We start from the raw sequence: 22,885 nt of genomic DNA on the forward strand, positions 1-22,885 counted from the left end.
ACATCACGTATATTAAACTGCTGACCTGTGAAGGGGAAGCTTAAACACTGGCTGTAGTGTTCAGGTCAATGACCTTGGTACCAATTTGATCTCTTTCAGAAGTTATGTATTTGTAGCTCTACCAGCCTCTGTTAACTCTTGCTTTACTCTCCATCTTTGGAAATTGGATTTTATTGTTTAGGCTTGGCCTATGCAGCATTCAATCTACTCTTTTCCCAAGATGTAAAGTATAGTGATTGTCACTGCATTTCAGTTAGAAATCTTATACTTCCTTTTTGGCTTTAGAGAACCCAAACCTGCTGCCAACACTTGACAAACATCCTGACCAAGTCAGCCCCATCCCTAAAAGTACCATGCCTTCAACCTATAATCCAGTCCCTGATCTGTAACTACATACATACACCATAGGCCAGGAGAAGAGCTGTTGTGTGAAACCTATATCTATTAAGATGTTTCCATGATCTTAAAACTCAGACCAATAGAGATTGGAAACACTATGCTAGAGCATAAATATGCAGGATTAATCACGTGACTGTTATTTCACTGATTTAGCTAGCTACAGTAGGGGTGGAACAGGCCTAGGTGCCACACAATTAGTTTATTCATAATCTCTAGGATCTGTTCTTCACCCTTGTGTGTTCACATTAGGAGAAGAGATGCAGAAATTCTCACCTATACCTTATTCAGCTACAACTACATATGGATATCCTGAGCTTGCAGAGACTAAAGATTTTTAACATTTCCTCACAATTTGCATACCAGATTAGGGCGATATGCAAACCAGCAAGTCACACTATAACATGAATGTAAAAGCCCCCCAGAAGCCATTCAGGTTGGATTGTATAGCTCTGCCCTCAAAGATGTGAGAATACCAAAATTGATTCACAGGCTCCAGACAATGGACAGTAAAACACTGAGTTGGGGATATTCATCCCAGAATGAGAGAATTCTCTCCTATAGATCCAAATTGGAGGCCTTAGAGGGGTTTTTGAACACTTGATCTAGTCATTCAACTAAAAATTCAACCCACATGTTAACTTAGATATGAGATGAAAGACATATTTTTCTATTTAGCATGGGTTCTTAAATGCGTCCCAAGAGAGGGGAGTTGAGGTAATGACATTTGCTCAAGCATCCATTGCTCATCCTCTTCTGTACCCAGCCCATCAGCAGAAAGGAACCACACCTGCAGAGAGAACAGCTGTGTTTCCATTACGGTTTAACAATCTTCTCATCCCTTCATTTCCGGCAGAGCATGACTTACCCAGAGAAACTTCAAAGCTTTCAAATAACAGAATAAAAATTGTTTAGGACTCACCATCCACGTGAACCATAGTTTGAACTATTTGTGTACTATGTTGTTATCAGTTAGAATTTCAAATTCCAGAATATTTCAAATGTGAGTCTATATGGTGTCAGTGAGGTGTTAACTGACCCATCTATGATTTGCGAAGTCTTAAGATGGATGAACTCTTGTCATACTCTATCGTGAGGAAATATTTACAACTCAAAATCATGCTTAAGAAGAAAAATTTTCTGAGATAAGTCAAGTCTAGCCGGGTACAGTGGCTCACGCCTGTAATCTCAGCACTTTGGGAGGACAAGGCAGGTGGATCACAGGGTCAGGAGATCGAGACCATCCTGGCTAACACGGTGAAACCCCATCTCTACTAAAAATACAAAAAAATTAGCCGGGCTTGGTGGCGGGTGCCTGTAGTCCTAGCTACATGGGAGGCTGAGGCAGGAGAATGGTGTGAACCTGGGAGGCGGAGCTTGCAGTGAGCCAATATTGCACCACTGCACCCCAGCCTGGGTGACAGATAAGTCAAGTCTAAATTTATTTTTAAGAAGAAACTTTTCTCTTTTCCTGTAGGGGCACATTTACTAACCAGAACACATTATGTCTCAATTTGTAGCATGTATTTTAAAATTAGAGGTGACTTTAGCACTTTCTCTAAGGCAATTGGTTAGTTGTTTTACATTTATGATATGCCGCTCAAATTAAAAAGTCATCTCCAAATACAAAAACACCCATCTGCCAATCTTCCTTACTTCCCTAATTATATATTGAGCAATTAATTACCATGTGTCAAGCCCTCTATAAATATTATAGTTTAATTTTTTAAAATGCACAGAGATATGTAATTACAAATAGTCACACCTATATTTTAGGGAAAGTACAGCAGCTTATATTGGTGCGATGCCATTTGTGTGGGTAGGGTAGGCAGAGAAGCCATCCTTAAAGAACTGAGAATCAAGCTGAGATCTGAACTGTAAGCACAAATTTAGTTAGGCGTAGAGAGAGAAGAAGGAAATCACACTTGAGGAAAAGGGAGTACATGCAACATCCAAAGGTTTTGACATTCAGGGGAAAGAAGAGGGGAGGCTGAAAGAAGACTGAATTTTCTGGACCCCAGCATGAGAAAGGCACCAAAACATAAAGCTGAAACTTCATGGAATCTGGAGGCATGCAGAGCTTTGGCAGCCACTTGCAGAAATAGATCCTTATGAGAATTCAAATCACTTCCTTCCATATAGCTTAACTATCAGGAATGAGAATGAGGATCACTTACACCAACAAGATTTAACTGTTTATTCTTAACTGGAGATTCTTGCTCAGAAAGTTAAGGCTGTAAATCAATGAATAACTTTATTGTTTACTTTAGGAAATTCCTGCTAACCGATTTATCCAAACAAACACTTGACTCATCTCTCCCATAAGGACAAAAGAATGCTCACGTGCAGAAACAGCTTGCTTATCAAACAGCAGTTTATTTGTCAAGACTCACATCAAGACTTTCACTTTGCTGTGCTCACCAGTCCTAAACAATTACATGATAAATTGTATTCCAGTCAGTTTGTCTTCTAAGCTACTCGTGTTCAAGACCAAAGCCTATAAATAGCCTCCTTTTCCCCCTTTCTGGGACACCACTAAAACTCATTCAAGGCCATAGGATAAATAGACTTAGGTTTTTTTCACTAACAGGTTTTCTGGTAGTCTTTGGCAGAGTTGGTAGTTGTCAATCCTGGGAGCAAACAAAAAGCGATTGAGGATTTTTAAGAAAAGTGGAAGATAGGACCAGCATTTTAATTTGGTTGCAGTTTGGTGAGCAGATTGGACAAAGCACAGAATCAATGTATAGATGTGGCAGTAAGGAGGCTATTGCTATATTCCAGGAGAAATGTGACAGAAGCTTGGAATTTGAACATGACAATTGAGATAGGATAAATGGATGGATTAGGGATGTGTTTTGAAGGTAGATTCAACAAGGCCTGCTAACAGTGGAGGACAGGGGGAGTTAGAGGTGTTAAGCATTAATTTATGAATTTTTGGTTTGCCGAACTAGATAGAAAATGGTGCCATTTATTGAGATGGAAAACATAGAAAAGGAACAGGTTTGGAGAGGAATGTGAGGTTGGGGGTAGGAAATCATGAGTCAGTTTTGGACATGCTGAGTTTGAGGTGTCTTTGAGATACTCAAGTGGCACTGTCAAGTAAGCATTTGGACACGTGGTCATGGAGATCAGAAAAGGTCTGAGAAACAAAGCAATGGCCAAATACTCAGAAAATAATTATTTCATCTCCACTGTGGTTCCCGTTTAAATTTCGTAGTATATCAACTCAAAGGGCCCTTTATACTGCTATCCTCCAAATTTAGTGGCAAAAAGCAGAAAGGAAAATTCTTGTATTCAGGCTTGAGAAAGACGGCAGGGTGGTATGATGTAATTATTGCCTCCTAAGAGCAACTTGGTTCTTAATGGCCTTTTCTTTCCATGTAGCTATACTAACAAGAAGCTAAGAGCCTGGGCTCTGGGGTGAAGCGGACTTAGATTTGACTCTTGAATCTATAACTTACTAAATCGATAATCTTAAGAGATTTTCTTAAACTGAGCCTCAGGTTCCTCAATTATAAGTTGAGGATAATAATAACTACCACCTCATAGGGTATTATGAGAAGTAAATAAGTCCATGTAGTGTGGCTGGCATAGTACTTTGTGTGTAGTATGGACTCAATAAATGTTAGTTGTTGCTATAATCATCCTTGGATTCCGGCATTAGAGGATTCTCAAGCTTATAGAATTTTGGCCATAAGAAATGCCATGCCTGCAAAATTAGAGAGTTAAGGAAACAGAAAACTTATACTATTTTCTAATGTACTTCATGCCCACACCCAAACTCACTGCCAACCCCATGGAACTATAAGGGTCTAAGTATCCAGTGCTTCATTTGACTAATCTCATGCCTGTTGAGAAGAAGTGGAAAACAGAATGAAGACTGAGAGCTCTCATTTTTCTCCCCTTGTGACTTACATTTAACCTGGGGTTGTTTTTGTATCACTAGATGAGTTTTCCCTTAAAAGCTAGTCAAGAGTCCCTCTATTGCACTATTGCTACTGAACTGTGGTTCCTAAAGCCAAGAGATTCATGAAAAGGGAACTTCTTTCTGAATCCAGTTGGATTGAGCAATTTAATCCATATTTTCTTGAGTTACATTGTGTAAAATAAATCCTATACAAATTTGAACGAATCATACAAGTTCTACTTAGTTGAAATAAATTTGCCCAAGGTCAAACTAGCTCAAATAGAATGTGATCAAAACAGAGAGACATAAAATTACTTCAAACTGCAATCAGGCCAGTTCAAATTATGTTAGGCTACTTCAGACCAGTTTAAATTAAAAGGAATCAAACTGGTCCTGAAGAGCTTAAATTGAGTCAAATTTTTTTCCAGTTCAAAATTGGCTCTAATTGAGTCAAGGGGATTAAGACATTTCAAGTTGTATCAATCCATTTCCAGTTGGATTAGATAAGCATAAACCAGGCAAGCTGGCTCTGATCAGCTTGAATGAGACAAATTGAATTCCAAACAGTTTAATTGGAATCAAGCTTTATCAATCTAGGTAAATTTCTGTGCTGTCTGGGAAACAAAACATTGCTTTAAGAACTGGTGTCACTCCATGCTTGTGTCATGGTGGCAAAAACGATGAGTTGCTTGCCAGTGTCCATTCTCATAGTTTTCTTCACTACTAGTGGAACTACTTATATGGTTGTGGTCATAAATGTGTCTAGCTAAAACAAAGCAAAAAACAAACAAAAACCTACATTTTCTCATCTCTCCTGAAGAGAAATATGGCAAATGGAGTGGGCATTGAAAAATAAGTTCTTTTTTATTTCTCGTGCCTGAATTGTGTAAAAAAAAAATGGCTGGAACTACAGAGTTGCAACCATGGGTAAAACATGGTGACTTAATTCATCTCTAAGGATGGCAGAATAAAAATATATAAGGATCCTGGGTCCCCGATAACATGGTAAAGGTACCATCCCCTGTTTCCAAAGTGGTCAGTGCTCCTTCCAAATCTCCTAGGCACTCACCAGTCCTGCTGAAGACTTTACCTTCAAGCATCTGTACTCTCTGTCCAAAGGATTACTAGGGCCATGGGAGCATGGTGGGGGACTGTCAGGGAGCTAATGACCCTGGGATCAGTTTCAACCAATTTATCAACCAATGGATTAACACCTGTTCTTCCCCAGCCCTCAGATGGGACATCTCCAAGGTATATTCTATACCCTTTCGCCAATGTCATGGGTAGGATTAAGCCTCAGTTGCTCAGAGCACTAATTTGCTCACTAATAATCACTGCTGATTCTCTTCCCTTTCCTGTCTCACTGTACCACTCCCAAAACAGTGTTTCCTGGCATCACCAAATGAATAGGATACTTGCTCTCAAATCCTTGTCTCATGCCTGCCTATGAGGTAACCAAATGTAAGACCATCTCTGGATTGTCTATCTTGGAACTTCTTTTGAATAAAGAAACATAAGCCTCTTTAATTAAATCACAATTATTTGAGTATTCTGTAATATGCTGCTAAACCCTTTCTTATCTGATCTGATTAGCAATGTAATAATTTCTTAAGCTTAAATCTCTTTATTATTAGTAGACCTTTTTCCAATGAAGAAAAACTATTAAAAACCAAAAGCCAGAAGAAGAATTTAAAAGCCTTTTGATTTAATAAAGTCTGATGCCTACTAAAATAAATATTGAAAATTATATTCTTAATGTTTACTTTTAGCAAATACAATTTCAACAAGTAAATGGCTTTACATTGCCAACTAGTAAATTTCAGTTCTTACTTGACTCATCCATAGCTTTTGATAGAGTTGGTCCTTTCCTCCTTTCTGAAAAATGTTTCTCTAATTGGTCTGTAGGCAACCACCCTCTCTTGGCTTTCCTTCTGCCTCACTGGCTGCTTCTTTCCAGACTCCTTTGCTGGTTTCCCCTCAACTCAAGCTGGTATTCTTAGGCTCAATCTTTGGCCTGTCTCTCCTTTTTATCAACAAGCATGCTCTACATGATATCATTTGATCCCATAATTTGAAATAGTATCCCTAGGTTGATAGATCTTAAATTTACATCTTCGACCCCAATTTCTCCCCTGAAGTTGAGACTCATAATTATTACTTATATACCATCTGTGGTTGGCTGGCTTTTAGACAGCTCAGTTTTTACATGGCTGAAACCAGGCAAAACCACTGTTCCTGCAATCTTCAACTCAGTAAATGGCAACTCCTTTATAATGGTTGCCCAGGCCAAAAGCATACGAAACTAGCGACATTTCCTCATTTCTCTTTCAACACTCCACACCAGTAGCCAACCCTATCAACTACACCTTTAAATGCTTCCAGAATCTGACCCCTTTTCACCATACCTCCACTAAAATGGTAATATAAACTACCATAATTTCTTGCTTGAACTCTTTCAATTGCTTCCTATTTTAGTTCTCTGAGTCTACTCTTGCCCCACGCACACCCAATTCTCTAAGTAGTAATCAGTGTGATCTTGATTCAAATATAAATTGAATTACATCAATACCCTGTCCAAATTTTCCAGTGTATATCCATCTAACTCTAAGTCTTCACCTACAGAACCCAGTGTAGCTGACTCGCAGACACTTTTTTACTTCGTCATTCACCACTCACTCTGTCATTCACTCGGCTTCAGCCAGACTCACCTCCATGTTGATCCTTGGACACATACCATGAATCCAACTCCTCAGGCGTCTGACTTATCATACCCTCTATCTAGAAGATCTTCTCACCAGCTACCCTTGTGCCTCTCTCCCTCACTTCCTGGAAGTCTCCACTCAAATATCACCCAACAGAGGCCATGACTAACCAACTTTTCTACCATAGCATGGCCCACCACACTCTCCCTTCCATGCTCTATCCCTTTACTCTGTTTTTCTTCAGAATATTTATTCCCACCTGACATGTTATATATTTATGTGTCGTCTGTCTCCATTAGGATGAAAATGTTAGAAGAGAAAGGACTTTGCCTATTTTATTCCCTGAATATTTCTAGTACCTAGATAATTGCCTGGAACATAGCAGGCACACTATAAATGTTTTAATGAAAGAATAAATGCATTATAATCATACTTTTATCAAAAAATTATTTTTGACCACTTAGTCAAATACCTGATTGAGTGTGGTATGTCGGAATATTTCAAGAAAAATTAATGAAATTTTCAAAATTTCTGGCAGCAGTTTTTTTTTACATTGATCAAGGAGCTTCCCTCTCTCGTAAAAAGGCACAGCAGGAGTTGAACTGTGGCTGAGATACCCATGGCTTACCCAGTAATTGAGAAAGACTAAACAAGAGAGTCCACTCTTTGCTATAACTGCTTTTTCCATTTTATTCAAGGTGTTAACTAAAATACAGAGAGCTTTCAACCTACTTTTTCAGTCATTAAGCTAAAATGCCAACCAAGTCCAGTTCACTTCTAAAATGTATTGGTACAATCCAGTAAAGAGGAGATGACAGGAAAAGAAAAGTCAACAACACTAAGTATAGTCATGTTCCTTTTTGTTTCATGAAACCCAAATTGTTACAAACATCAATTTTAGAAATATTTTATGTAGACATTAAAACAAAAAGGCAACAAGAAATGCAAAATAAACACACACACACACACACACCAATAGGTTTCACCTGAGAATTTGAAGTAATTCAGAGACAGATTTAATATTCTTTGACCAATAGAGATACCGAGAAACTGTGCACACTAAAATAAAAATAAGCAATAAAAGCAAATAGTACTCAAAATTTAAATGACATTGGTTAACAATGAAGTACGAAAAGTTATTGAATGTGCTAAGTCTAATGCTTTAACACTCTTCAATCATTCACCTTTTAATGCAGAGCTTTAATTATATTCATAATCTTATCTTGTTGAACTCTACACCCACACCTATGAATTCTGTCAATTTCTTAGTTAAATAAAACTCCCCTAGAAATCTAGGACCAGGGTCAGAGATAGAATTAAAATCACCCACTCTCAGGAGAAATGGAGGAAGTATTTCCACTGAAAGGCTGCTGATTCCCAGATTCTGTAATATAAACCACTTAATAATCTATACTGACATTTCAAAGCTTAGGAAAGGGAATGTTGTACAACCCTGGACTTCATTGTGTTTATTCCCTATGAGGCACAGAGCAAGATAAGAAACAAGCCCCTCAAGCTAAAAGAGGAACACAGAAACATATATGTGTGTATATATATACATATATATGTATATATGTATATCACAGAAACATATATATTTCCCAAATTTGTTCCCAAATTTTTCTTGAAAAGCACCCCAGTTCAGGTATCTTGAATAAAGAAAATTAGTCATAGGCGAAAAAAAAGAAAACCTTCCAGTTGTCTACCAAGAAAAAACTAATATGGATATTATGTGCATTTCTATTTTGAAGACCAACAGTTTATTAATTTATTAATAGAACCTGTATTTTTCTGTCAATTATTGTGCTTTCAATTATTGTGCTTTGAATTATATATATATATATATGTATATATATATAATTTTAACTTTTGAGAATGGATAATTTTAACTTTTGAGATAAACATTCAGCCTGCATAAAACATAAATCTCTATGAAGTAAACATCTTATACAGTTTCTCTCTTTAAAAATAGCTTTGACATGCTTCTGATGTCCTTAAATATTTGTGCTACAGATGCCATAGTTGTATTTTTTCAAAGACTGGCTCAGAGGCTTCTGAAATATTAGATATCCCTTTGCTGGCAAAACATCAGAGTGAGTATTCGATCATTACAAGGTTTTTCTTAAACCAGTGTTTCTCGGATTTTACTGTGCATCAGAATTCCCTGAAGGACTTGTTAAAACACAGAATACTGGGCCTCACCCCCAGAGCTTCTGATCCAGTTGGTCTGGAGAAAGCCTGAGAGTCTGCATTTTTAGCAAGTTCCCAGGTGATGCTTTGAGGCTGATAGTCCAGGGACCACACTTTGAGAACCACTGCTTTAAACTGTTAGTTTATAAGTTCTTTAAAGAGCAATGTAAGTTTAGAATCCAGAACCTACATGGTACTTACTAAACTCTCTTCAGAGCTGTGTTCCAGGGGCATTCCTTGAGAAAATCTTTTTTTTTTTTAAACTTTCTTCTTTTAGCAACAGTAATGCCCAGGCAGCTAGAGAGTCCTTAATATTCATTGCTTAGCATTTTGGTTTTGCTGGGCCTGGACTGGGAGTATTTCCTATTTCTCATCAGAAGGGCTGCAATCTACTGTGTATCTCCAAGAGGTTCTGGATCTAAACCCTCCCAGGACAGGATCTATGCCTCTGGGGGACCAAAGCCACAGCTACATGTCTTTACCCAGTAAGTCTATCTCATCGAGGAGGAAGTCCATGTCCTCCCGGCTCACTTGAGGGCTGATCACCACCTGGCGGAAGAAGTTGACCTTTCCCCGGTGCGGCTGGTAGCCCAGCATCAAGCTTCCCTTCTTCATCATCCTCTCCTTAATGGCTGGGGCCACCTGTGTGGGGAGAAAAGGGGAGAGGGGTGAAAGACCAGAACATCAAGGCATTTCAATAGCATTTTCACCAGCCATTGGACATTTACTGGGCATCCACTGGTTTGGATCCCATTCTCATTCACACAAGGTTGACACTAATAATAATAATAATTTATGGAGGACTCATGAGTACTGATTCAAGTGCTTTAGACATATTAATTAATCTTCACAATAACCGTGAGGAAGATGCTACTAATGTGCCCATTTATGGTCGAGAAAACAGGTACATGGAGAGTAAATCAATATCTCAAGGTCCCAGGCATTTTCTCCCTAAGCCCATACTCTTAAGTGTAAATCATTATTCAATGCTGCCTCATTAAAAACAAATCAGGTGTCCACAGGAATTACAGTCTCATTCTCAAATTTGTCTTAACTAAAAAACACCCCAGTTCAGGTATCTTGAATAAAGAAAATTAGTCATAGATGGAAAAGAAGGAAACCCTTCCAGTTGTCTACCAAGAAAAAACAAATATTGATATTATGTACAGTTCTATTTTGAAGCCTAAGTTTATTAATTTATTAATAGAACATGTATTTTTCATCCTAGAAAAAAAGAAAGTTAGATATTATTCTCATATATGAAATATAAACACCCTGTCTCTTATTAAGAGATGTAAACATGGTAATAAAATTAGAAAGCACATATTTTAAAGCTCTATAGCTGACATGAGGAGTACAGGCCCTGATAATCCAGATACACAGATTTTTCTAAAAGTTTAATGTTTGAAGAAACTAGTCTAATTTAAGAACCACATGGGAAAATCAGTCCATTTTCTAATCAGTAGTATGGCCACCAAAGAGCTAGGTTGTAGACTTTTAAAATAGTGAAGTTCATTTTTGATACACTGAGTTAAAATATTAAGAATGCATTTTTACTGTCTTGGAAATACAAGCAAAGTTTTTCCATTTGAATTTTATTTTAACTCTGAAAACTTTTTGAGTGTGTCCTATGTGAATATGTGGAAAGGGAATATAATGAGTTTCTATCCTTGCCTTCTCAGGAAGATGAGACTTACTCCTCCAGAAGGGAGGAGTACATATAGAAAGAACACCAGGCAGAGTGTGCTTTTAAACTCCTTAGGTGAGGGGCATGAATCTTGGTTCCCACGAGTCTCCCTCTCTCGTAATGTGATAATCCCACACCAGTCCAGTTTTTGAACATACCCACATTTTGTCAGCAAGTCAAATGACTTTATCTGACACTCAACACAATCTTGATCTGTTCCAAAGCTGATGAAAAAATTGGGTGTTTTAGACCTCTGAAGATATTATGTGTTGAACTTAACCACAGAGCCTTCTCAAAGGATGTTCAAGGTTAATTTTAACTCAACACTTTTTTTCCACATGTACTAATTTTAGAATATAAGTCTTGCAAAACATGGACTACACAGTGCTTGTAATAACAAAACAAACACCTATTCAGCAAAATCACATTGCCATTCTAGCAAAAAATTGGAAGTTTCTTACATTATCACAAGATATGAAAAGAAAATATATGCGTGTAAAAGAAAAAATGTAGAAAAGGTGATGTTAGAGGTCAAGTTAGTGGAAAAAGCATGGGCCATCAGGTTCTACAAACTTCTAAATATATGTGACACATTTTATTCTGAGCTTTCTAGAGATTAGAAAAATGTAACTAAACAACAGCCTCCATTCACTTGAAAAGAGTGGCAAATGTCCAGATGATGCTGGAAGCCAGAAGCTAGGAAGTAACTCTCTACTATGCTTATACATATCTGCTTCAAACCCATGAATTTGTATGCATTGGTTGAGTTTTCTTCCAAATCCATGTATGCAAGTAGTAATTCTAAAATCTAGTAAAAAAATATGTAAAACAAAGATAGATGAGTGCCAAAAAAAGTGATTTTTGTAAAAACTAAGTTGAGTCCTTTGGAAAGAAGAGATAAAGGGGGATGGCTAAACATCATTGTGATCACACTAGGCAAGAGAACTGTAAAAGCTTTTGAGAATCCAGACTGATTCTGCACTGAGATCGCTACACAGGTGTCTGAGTACTTACTTCACCTGAAGAAACCCGAGCTGCATAAGACAGACTGATTCTGCATAGTTTATGCAAGAACAGTGGAGGGCCCTCTCATCATCAGACCTCTACTTAAGAAAAGTTTCACTTGTTTATAAAAAGCATTTGGAAATCTTCACTAGGTGGAAAAAACCTTTCCATCAAAAGATGGTAACATAAATGTACACTGATGTACAAATATAACATTAAAAATTTAAATATAAAGATACAAATATTAAATGGGAAAATGCTCACATTATGTATGTATCACATTATTTTCTAGGATTATTTGCTTTACCTGACTAATCCTCCTCACCTTAGGTAGGAGGGCTTCTCGTGCATATGTGGATATAAATGGGTCTGCATGCATAAGCATGTGTGTGTGTGTGTGTGCCTGTGCATACGCACATGTTAATATACACACTCACATATAATTTAAACCTCTGACCCACCATATTGCACTGCTTTTAAAATCTCTCTGGCCACAGGGCAATGGAGAACCACGCTTTGACTTAGTTTCATCATAAAAGTACACTTGTTTTTAATTCAAAGAACAAGTGGCTTTCTGAACGCAAACTGTGAGAAAAAGACAACAGTAGTGCCAATGCTGAATCAAGATTAGGAAGACCTGGTTTACATGGACCAAATGTCTAGCTAAAGGGCCACAGGCTATCAGTTTTAGAGCTTACAGCTTGCGGTTCTGTGGTTCTTGTTTTTGAAATCAAAATTCTCTTCATGTTCCTCTCCTTTGTCCTCCAGGTACCCAGGGTATAACTGGCTCTGGCTTGTAGCCAATTTTAAATGTAAAACAGGCATGCTCTTGGCTCAGGCCTAATTTGCATAGTCTATTCCTGTTTACTTTTCAATACTTCCATTTTTTCTCCCAAAATGGTATTTTATGCCTTATCTTTGGAGAGCATTAGAATTTTGATTCCAGCACATAATATATCTGAGGCTCACATGAGGCAATTATCAAAATGAATCTGTCACATTCGTATTTCTTGTGAGGAAGCCAGAAATACTTTCTAACGTGAACAGAAAGGTAAAGGAAGAGGGCACCTCGGATGTTTTAATATAAAGATACTTTGGATGTTTAAATTCTTGCTCTTGCGCATGAATGTACTTCCATGGGCAAAACACAGGGAATAAAAACCAAACTTCTAGGACAAATTTTGTTACTGACTTTCTGAGATTATAAAGACATAACTAAATATATGACTCAGAGAACTAGCTAAGCAAGGGTTTGACAGTACAACACACTTTTATTTATGAGTCTATGAACTATAAGATTAATTCCTACAGGCAGTTACTACTAGGTAAAAAAGGAAGGTCTCCCTTGTCTATGAATACTTCACGGGAAAGAAAGTAATAAACAACATCAAAGCTGATATTCATCAAATCTCTATCACAAACTATTCTGCTTGTAGTAGTAGTTGTTGTTTTTAACAAGTATTTTACCAGTTCTTTACAATTTGCAATGTCCTTTCACTTGTCTGATTCCCATAAATTCAAATTAAAGCTTATTTGAAAGGAATTCATGTTTTGGCAATTTAGGGACCAAGCACGTTCTCACTAACAGTCAGCTTTCACCTTTGCACTTAAAATCAACCATTTTTTATTTATGAAGCTCCAGGCATAATCCAACGCTAGGTAATTTGGATATTCCTTTTTGCTGATCACAGCAGAGAAACAGTCCTAATCTGAGAGGATGGCATGGTCACAGGGGAAGGAAAATATGCATGAACTAAATGTAGGTATCCAGATACCACCCCTAAATGGGGCGCGCATAGAGGAAAGCAATTTGGCAGGAGTGAGATTGCTTTCCAGCTCTCAATTATTTTTCTGCTGTTTTTCCTTCAAATTGTAAATCAAATTCTTTTCTTGTGCCTCAGTGCACTGGTCCCTGCATCTTAAGTAGAGGAAGATTCTGACATTTCTATTTGGATACACAGTGACTTAATCTACACATTTCTGTGGAATTTGTCTCTCCCCACCCTTGAGTTATGTTCCATCAGTGATTTAGTCATTTAAATAGAGTCTCGTTGCACATCGCTGTAGCACCAAATAGGATTTGATATTTAAAAGTTGCTTAAACCCAAGGAAAAATAAAATAAAATGACTTTCTTTCTGACCAAGCAGGGCAATTTGATAAAAAACTTCTGACCAGGCATCATTATTGCCTTTGATTAAAATAAAATGATAATTTCCATAAAATGACATTTCTTTTTAAGAATTTGTTATATACTCAGTGTTCAGAAGAACAGTTTTTCAAAATACAAAGTGTTTTTCAGGGTCGGGCATGGTTGCTCACGCCTGTAATCTCAGTACTTTGGGACGCTAAGGCGGGCAGATCACTTGAGGCCAGGAGTTTGAGACCAGCCTGAGCAAAATGGTGAAACCTGCCTCTACTAAAAATACAAAAATTAGCTGGGTGAGGTGCTGCTTCTTTGTAATCCCAACTACTAGGGAGGCTGTGGCACGGGACACAGGGGTTGTGGTGAGCCAAGATCACTCCACTGCATTCCAACCTGGGTGATGGAGTGAGACTCTGTCTTAAAAAAAAAAATGTAATAAAATACAAAGTGTTTTTCAAACTATCTGTGGGGAAGGATCAGTTTTATTTTTTTCAATGCATTATAAACTAATACTTTAGTAAAATACAATAAAAATCAATTACTAGCAAAATGAAATAAAAATACAAGCCCAATTTTGTTTATTTTTAAGTTCAATAGTAAAGCTAATCTGTTAAGGTTGCTATAAAAATTTCTAAACGGAAACTGTGGATTTCCATAAATTTCTTATTGCAGACTGGTAACACAGATGGGTTGGGATTGCTGCTGTGGCTTTCTTCCAGTATAGTTTTTCTGGAACAATCACAAAAACTAATTTGCTTTATACTTTCCTCCCACGTAATCTGGGTTCCCAATGTGTCCCACTTTCTATGTCAACTTGAGGAGAGTTCTGCTGAGTGGGATATTGAAATCTAGTTCATGGAAAAAATTGGCATGAAATGTTCATACTTTGTATCTGGCACCCAAAACTATCACTGAGACTTATATACCTCCCTCCCCTGTAAAGTCATCTCTTTTCTTTTCTTGTCTTTTCTTTTCCTTTCCTTTTCTCCTTCCCTCCTTCCTTCCTTCCTTCCTTCCTTCCTTCCTTCCTTCCTTCCTTCCTTCCTTCCTCCCTCCCTCCCTCCCTCCTTCCCTCTCTCCCTCTCTTGATTGCTTGCTTGCTTTCTCTTCTTTCTTTCTTTTTTTGTAGTTTGGGGTCATCTTAGATTTTCTGAAGCCAGGTGGAGATACACCATGGATCAAGGCAGGGGCCAGAATTCAGGGCATGAACAGCATCAAGGGGAGAGCTTAAGTGGAAGGATTTCAGTCCAAGAGAAGTATTAACATGTCAAGACAATTCAGACTTTGATGGGCTTTCCCCGTGCCTCCCCCTTCTGGGGGGGTGCTCCAATGCAGTGGCTATCCAGAAGGCAGAGTTTTTCCTGTCTCACTGTACTCAGGAGAAAGTAGCCACAGTCCTCAAAAGCTGAAGGCTGATTAACCATCTGAGAAAAGCCAACCTAGAGAGTCTTGAATGCCAGCTTCTGCAGATGTGAAAAGTTAGACATGTGAGAAAGCATGAAATTCTTTTATTCGCTTTATTAATTTTTCTGGTATTTATCTCCATAACTAAAGCATTATGGTTGCCAGTGAATTTAAGGTCTTCAGAACCATGTTAGATCACAAAGTCTCACATCGATTTACATCTCTGTTTGCCTTTTAGTTTCAATTTTTGTTTAAGTATATTCTTCAGTGGAAAGTGGATTTCATCTGTTTCTGATGATGAAAGAGCTCAACAATATGTCTCATACAAATACTTCTTAAAACCTAATGAACATTCTTATCTCTGAACTACATATCTGACCATAAATATGAACTGAATTATTCTGCCTGTAAATATGAACTGGATTTTCCTTTACACGTGCAGCTCACAACATGTAGAGCTGAAATGGGCTTTGGATTCAGCCAAATATATATCCTCTAGTGTGTAACCTCCATGTTAGCCAGGCAGGTTGTTACTAAATGAACAGCTGTTGACAGAAAGCATTTCCTTATGGTCCAAACATATGATAGTGCAAAAAAGAAAGTGGTTGTTTTAGTCTTATATACAAAAATTTTTGTGGTAATGGTTAGCTTTACATCTTTAAAATGTATTAAACAGAATGTCTCACCAAATAAAAAAAAATGCTAACCCACAATATAGAAGCTTTTCTTTGTATTTCCAAATATGTCTGAGTAATATGTCTCTTGTCCCAAATGAGACATCCTACATACCAGACATTTGCCCTCCCAACACAGCTTGCTTTTGTCCATAGCCATAAACTGCAGAAATTTTGATTATCCTTCATCATACAGTCAATTTTGCTCCCCATTAAAGAAGAAACCAGTACTTGCCAGACAAGTACTTTAGCACCTTCATGTTTCTTAGAGCACCTGACAATGTAAAGAGGGGAAAATAATAGCCTTCTTAGTTTGTGTTCAGGTACCATCTAAATCTCTCTACTTTGTTGCTGTTGTTTTTCTTCCTGATTTAGTCTTAGGTAAAATGATCTTATTTCTCTGTTGTTTCATCAAGTTACACATTTTCCTTTTGGAACAGAAAAATAGCAAGGGTGCTGCCATTTTTGAAAGCTACTTGATCCATGCAATAAAGAAAACTAAATCTTCCATTGCATCGTGTAGAAGGGGTCACACTATACAATTTAACCCTCTAGGGCAATTGTTTGTTAATGAAAAATTTAGAACATTTTTCTTAAAAATGCCTAATCAAATGAAATTATTCACTCTATTTTCTTCTTCTTCTTTACATTGGTGTTTTGGCTGTATAGTCTTCATGAAAAAAGAAATGTGAATGTTTACAGCAACTTTATTCAAAGCAACACAAATGTACTTCAAGTACAGAATGGATAAACAAAACTGTGGTATACCTATACAATGGAATACTACTCAGCAATTAAAGGGAATAAACTACCAACACAACATAGAAGAATCTCCAATAGATTATGCTAACAGAAAGAAGCCAGACTCAAAGGCTACCTTCTATATGTTTCCATTTATGTGGCATTCTGGAAATGGCAAAATCAAATGGCTAGAGAAGAGATGAGTGGTTGCCAGGACTTGGGCTGAGGGGAAGGGTTGACTACAAAGGGTCAGTCCTAGGGAATTTTGGTGAGTGATGAACACTGTGTCATGGTGGTGGGTATATAAACACCAACAGACAATAAATTCTGTTCGAAGCTGGGCCTTTGCACTCTTGGGTGCAAAGGAAGAAGGCATTTTGAACATGGTGGAACTTGAAGCTTTTCTTCCTGGTGGGCTGAGTGGAATAATGGGAACTGCATGACTCAAGGATTTTGGGGGGCTCTACCACATATCAGATTGAACATATTTAAATGTACCCAACATACTTATTAAATATAATTCATATGTAATTATAGAAGATTTCAGTTGAATTGTGATTGACTAAATTAACATAATCATTCATTATGTTTGTTTTTCAGTTTTCCTTTTACATTTTGGATCCATTTTTAAAACTAGCAAATATTTTAATGTGGCCCTATTGAATTCTATGCTCTCAATGTTTATTTTGCCTGATGATTAAATAAACAAGCTCTGTTCACACTAGCGTGATCAAATATCTAGTTTGCTCAGGAGACACCCATTTTATACATGTTTTCCTGTAATTATCAATAACACCCCTTTTCATGGCCATAAGTGTCCCAGTTCAGATGATAAAATTTATGGATTAGACCGACCATTAACAGACCAACAGACTAGCTTAGACTGACTTGCGACCTAATTCCTGAGATTCTCTGTGACTTTGGGCCAATATTTAACTCCTCTGGGAATCATATTTCTCTTCCATTCAGAGCCGATAATCCTTTGCAGGGTCCTTATGTGGACTAAGTGAAATAATGAGAACACAATAAGCATAGTGCTTGGCATGCTAGGCACTCACTAATAGGAACTAATATTATTTATTTCTTAAAGTAAATTTGTATTTAATCAATTTACACTCCCGTTTGGACTTTTATTACATTATTTCATTATTATCTCTTGAGACATGAACATTTGCAAGTGCTATGAAAAACATGAAATAATTTATTTTCTCCCCGAAGTGTCTAAACTGGATTTAAATATTTATGAGAGAGGCTGCAAGTTTGAAGTTTCAGAAATTAAATATTGCAACTCATGTATGCCATTAATCTTCCATTTAAGTTCCAGGATTTTTTCAAACGTTGATAAAGTCAACTTACATTTTTCCTTTACAAAGTAACACAGTCATTGATAATCTTGGCAGATTTTTTGGAGGGAAGTTTTCCACTAAAATTTATTGTGGGCAGGGATGAGTTTTTATTATATTCTAGAAATTTCTATCTGTTGCATAAGTTGTTAGAATACAAAAACATTTTAAAAGTAAAAAAAGTTACTTTTTCTTGGACCTATGAAAAGGCCATGTACTTAAAATTCATGAGCTTATTTCCAGCATTGTGCAGTCTCCTTGTGCTTTCTTGTCACTTATGTCTTTATCAAAGAAAGGTTGAAGAATACTATTTGGTATGTCCCAAACGTACATGAAAATACAAATCACCTAGATTCAGGCCCCAATCAGAGCAGCTGAATTTGAATTTCAGTCGAATAAGCCTAGTGGTCTGTACATTTACCAGGCCATCCAAATGCTTTTTTTCATGATGTAAGTTTGGTGAATGATGATCTCTTACTTAGGACTTTGGGAGAAGCAAAGGTGAGGTTGGAGGTAAGAGGAGTTTAGTAAAGGAAAAGCAATTTTGACAGAAGAGGGGAGAGGAAATTGAGAATTTCCTCTCGCATTGCTTATGTCGATTTTGTAATAAAACAAACCAGTGACCTTCAAAGAAGTTGTTAGCCAACTCTTTTGTTAATCATAAAACCTAATAAAGTGTTTAAAACACTTAACCATGGCCCAGGAAACAATGAGCCTCTTAGTTTTGATTGCTCAAAGAATCAATTTTTCTCTTCTAATATATTTTCTGCCATTTTTAAACCTATCTAATTCTTCTCTTACTCCTTCATACAACCTTACTCATTTCCCCTGATACCTCCCCAATCCATAATTTAGAGGTAAAATGCATTAGTATGAGTCTCTCAAGTTTAAATTATGTAAAATTGGTGGTCTATAGCCCATGAAATCATGTGCATCCAAGAGATCATTTTAGCTTGGCAGAACATGAAGAAAAAAGCCATACTTTGATTGGACATACCTTTTTCAAATATGAATTTTACCCTTATTTTCCTCCTGAGTATATCTGAAAATCAGACATGCGCAAAATAAAAGAACTGCCGCATTCATGTTCTTTCCAATACAGATGAGCAAAGCTACAGAAACAAAGATTTTAGAAACCCAAAAAGCCAGAAGAACACAGTGAGCTTCACATTTGGTGTTTACAACGTAGTGACGATGATGACAGCATTTCCAATAAACCTAATGTCAGTCATATATTCAAGGCAGCTGAAATGAACAGTCATAAAAACAAACGAAACTGAACTGAAAGCTTTAGCTGAACAATGGACACAATAAACATTTTATACTCTCTATAAAGCAAAAGCTTAATACCCAGTTGTGTCTCAGCAGCCACCTGAGCTAATAGCTCCTGAGTAACTGTTGTGGGCCAACTCCCAAATGTCTGCCTATGTTGGGAGATGCCTGTACTGCTCCCTAAATGCAGTTACTCAGTAGCTCTCTACCAGAGGTGCTACCAACTCCCTTGGGGCATTTGGAATCATGGCAAAGCATTTTGGATGGTTGCAATGACTGTGGAGTGCTACTTGTAGTTAGTGTCTCATGGTTAAGGGTGCCAAACACCTCACAAGGCTGAAAATAAATCTGCCCAAGGAAGAATCATGTTACCCAAAATGCCAGTAGTGCCTCTGTTGAGAAACACTTCTCAGGAGCCCCATAATTCCCACCGACATCTCTACACTTTTTCTTGACATCCCCTGAGACCTTTAAGTTTCTCTCGGGAGTCATTAACCTTGCTTTGGCCCAGAGCAAAGTAAATGGGATCTTAAGTGCTTAAAGGTATGTTCATGTTGTTTTCCAAGGATTCTTAACATATTCAGTGAGTATCACTCCATCTGAGAGGAGAGAATGAGTACAATCCCAGGTTCTTCTTTAGGTTCTATGGGCAGTGGTCCAATATTTCTGAATATTGTGTCTGGCCATTTCAGCAGGGATACAATGCTTTAGTTTCGGCATTACTGCCTATTACAATAAGTGGGTCATATTCATGAGTTTTTAGCCACACAGATGTCACATTCACACCTTACCCACACACTTAGTGAGATGAGGAGCCCCTGAAATACACTCTATAGAAGATGAAAATTATGATTCATTTTCTCACGGGTTTTCTCAGGGCAACTTTCTCTGAGAATCCTATTACTTTTCAATATTTGGCATTGGGAAATTAGCAGCTACAATTTTCTCTTTTGATTTATTCCACTCTAACAAGCCACTGACAGCCATCGAGGCTCTTCTGGGCATAAAGGCAAAACTCCTACCTAGCAGCACAGGCACAGATGTGGGAAGCGGCCCCAGTGTTGGCACAGCAATAATTTTACATTGTAGAACCTGCATATCAGGCTTGGGAGGCCTAGCTTCCTGAATTACAGAATTACTGATTTTATAGTAGATGCAGGGGCCTGACAAGGCAGGGGATGGAAAAAGAAGGGAGCCCATGGCGTTATGCTGCTTTGACCTAAGAGACATCTTGTTCTATACAGGCTGCCGAGACATTCCAATTATGCCTTGGTGAGATTCCTGTATTCACCATCCTGCACTCTCCTTCCTGTGCCCATCCTCCTGTGTCACTATCTACCTGCCCCCACCTGCCTGTGCCCACCTGCCTGCACCCATGCACCTGTATCTTATCTTGTTTATAGGTTTTTTCCACTGATTATTTGCTTCAGGAGTAAACTGAAGTCTAAGTTGTCTTTTTGACCTTTTTGTTTGTTTGTTTGAATACAGTTGTTCATTACCCATACAAAGTTAGTTGCACACCACAGGATGTGTTCTCAGCTCTCCCTATACCTTCTCTTTGCATCTCTATTTATGTCATTTTCATGTTTTACTGCACTTCTTTATTCAGCTCTAGTGCATCCTAAAACACCTTGGTATTTCAATCTCAGAGGCAAAACCTGAACTTTTAAAGTCCCAAGTGTTATGTACCTTACTTTACTTCTGTCGCTGAATCAAAGAAAGCTACCATGAGGATACTTTAAAATAATTATTATTCCTGTATTATTCATAAAAATATTGAGAAAATGTTAAGTATGAGGTGTTTGTTCCTCCTGGAAATCTTTATAAATACTAATAAAGAGTCCTTACCATTAATGCTGTAAATATTAACCAATGGTTTTTAAAAGCAATCCAGACCATTTACTTAAGTAATGAAATGCTTTTGATTTGCACATTTTGAGAATATTAATGAAAGCAAGTTACACATTATATTTTACGGAGCTTGCTCAACACTCCTAGTGTTTAAGGTTGGAAATTACTCTTTCCTCTAAATCATGATGTTTCTATTGTGTCCAGGGGGCTACAGGCTACAGAGGGATAGAGGGGCTCCCACAAGGGGCAAGAAGAAAGCAAAGCAGGCAGGACCCACCTCTGCCTAAACTAAGCTCTGCTTTACCTGCTTCATATATCAGAGTTCTACGTAAGAGTTTGCTTGGCAAAAAGGGCTCTGGTATTTAAAAAGACAGAGTTTGAATTCGATTGGTAATGTATTTTTGTTATTATTCAAGATCTTTATTTGGAAATAACTGCAAAATAGCCCTCAAGATGTCAGCTAAGGGAATTCCTACATGCCACGTCTAAGGGGAGAAAGTTGCTCTTGGAGTCTGGCATTCTTTCCCAAGTTGGGGAAGTTGTGAGAAAGGTCCTAGAGAAACATGTGGCTCTGCTGAAACCAAGCTTCTTTTGCTTAAGAGTTTAGGGTAAGTGATACACGTCAAGTTATGTTCAAGTCAAGTAATGGTAGTAATAAATTACTATTTCACATAATTGAACCTCTACATACGTCCTAAAGCAGTTACATAACAAAACACTATCACCTTCCCCCCAAAGGTCTCTTTTGCTTCTTCCAGGTAATCACTATTCAGCTCCTACTTTCTTACTCCCATATATGCCCCTAGGGTTTCAAGTTATCTACCAGCCATTTGAATGTCTCCTTTTTGTGAAATGCCTATTTATGTTCTTTGTATATTTTTGTTTTGGGTGATCACCTTTTTCTTACAAATTTAGAAAAACCCTTTATTATTAAGAACATTAATTCTGACTTTACGTGTTGCAAGTTATCTGCTTTTAACTTTGTTTTTAGTTATTTCCTGAACAATTTTTATATTTATACAAACAAACATATATATATCTAATATATAAAAAACAAATATATAATATTTGATATATCAAATATAATTATATATTTGATATATCAAATACATTTATTATATATTATATATTAATATATATTATATATTATATAATATATTATATAATATATATTTGATATATCAAATATATAAATGTTTGTATAAATATATATAGGTGTTTGTATTATATATATATGTATTCCTAGTATATATATATATATATGTGAGATAGGTGGTTTGTTTGTATAAATATTATATATATTATATAATTATATGTGTGTGTGTGTGTGTGTGTGTGTGTGTGTGTATTCCAACACTGTGGTGTTATACTTAAGCTCTCTCTGCCCACGCCAAGATTACAAAAATGTGTGCTATTTTCTGATTTGATTATGACACTTAAACTTTTAATCCATTTAAACATTCAATTTTTTACCTTGCATAGAGATACACTCCTACATCCCCACCTTTAACCAGTAGTCTCAACACTGCTGATGGAACAAGCCTGCCTTTCCGCAGTGTGTATTGGAAA

The 22,885-nt window shown here is 37.2% G+C and overlaps 1 protein-coding gene across 2 annotated transcripts in view; it reads right to left on the minus strand.

The window, feature by feature from the left end:
- The window catches only part of GADL1 (glutamate decarboxylase like 1), a 190,180-nt gene that overhangs the window by 13,843 nt on the left and 153,452 nt on the right, over positions 1–22,885 (minus strand). Inside the window, exon 15 of one of the 2 annotated variants that reach the window (XM_009445070.5) lies at positions 9,678–9,837. In XM_009445070.5, the coding sequence (XP_009443345.1) occupies positions 9,678–9,837 (160 nt within the window). Of the gene's footprint in view, positions 1–9,523; positions 9,838–22,885 lie in introns of those variants that run through there. The other variant, XM_009445069.5, reaches the window with a different exon arrangement.

The sequence above is a fragment of the Pan troglodytes genome, chromosome 2 (assembly GCF_028858775.2).
Source record: "Pan troglodytes isolate AG18354 chromosome 2, NHGRI_mPanTro3-v2.0_pri, whole genome shotgun sequence".
In the NCBI taxonomy this organism is placed as follows: Eukaryota; Metazoa; Chordata; class Mammalia; order Primates; family Hominidae; genus Pan; species Pan troglodytes.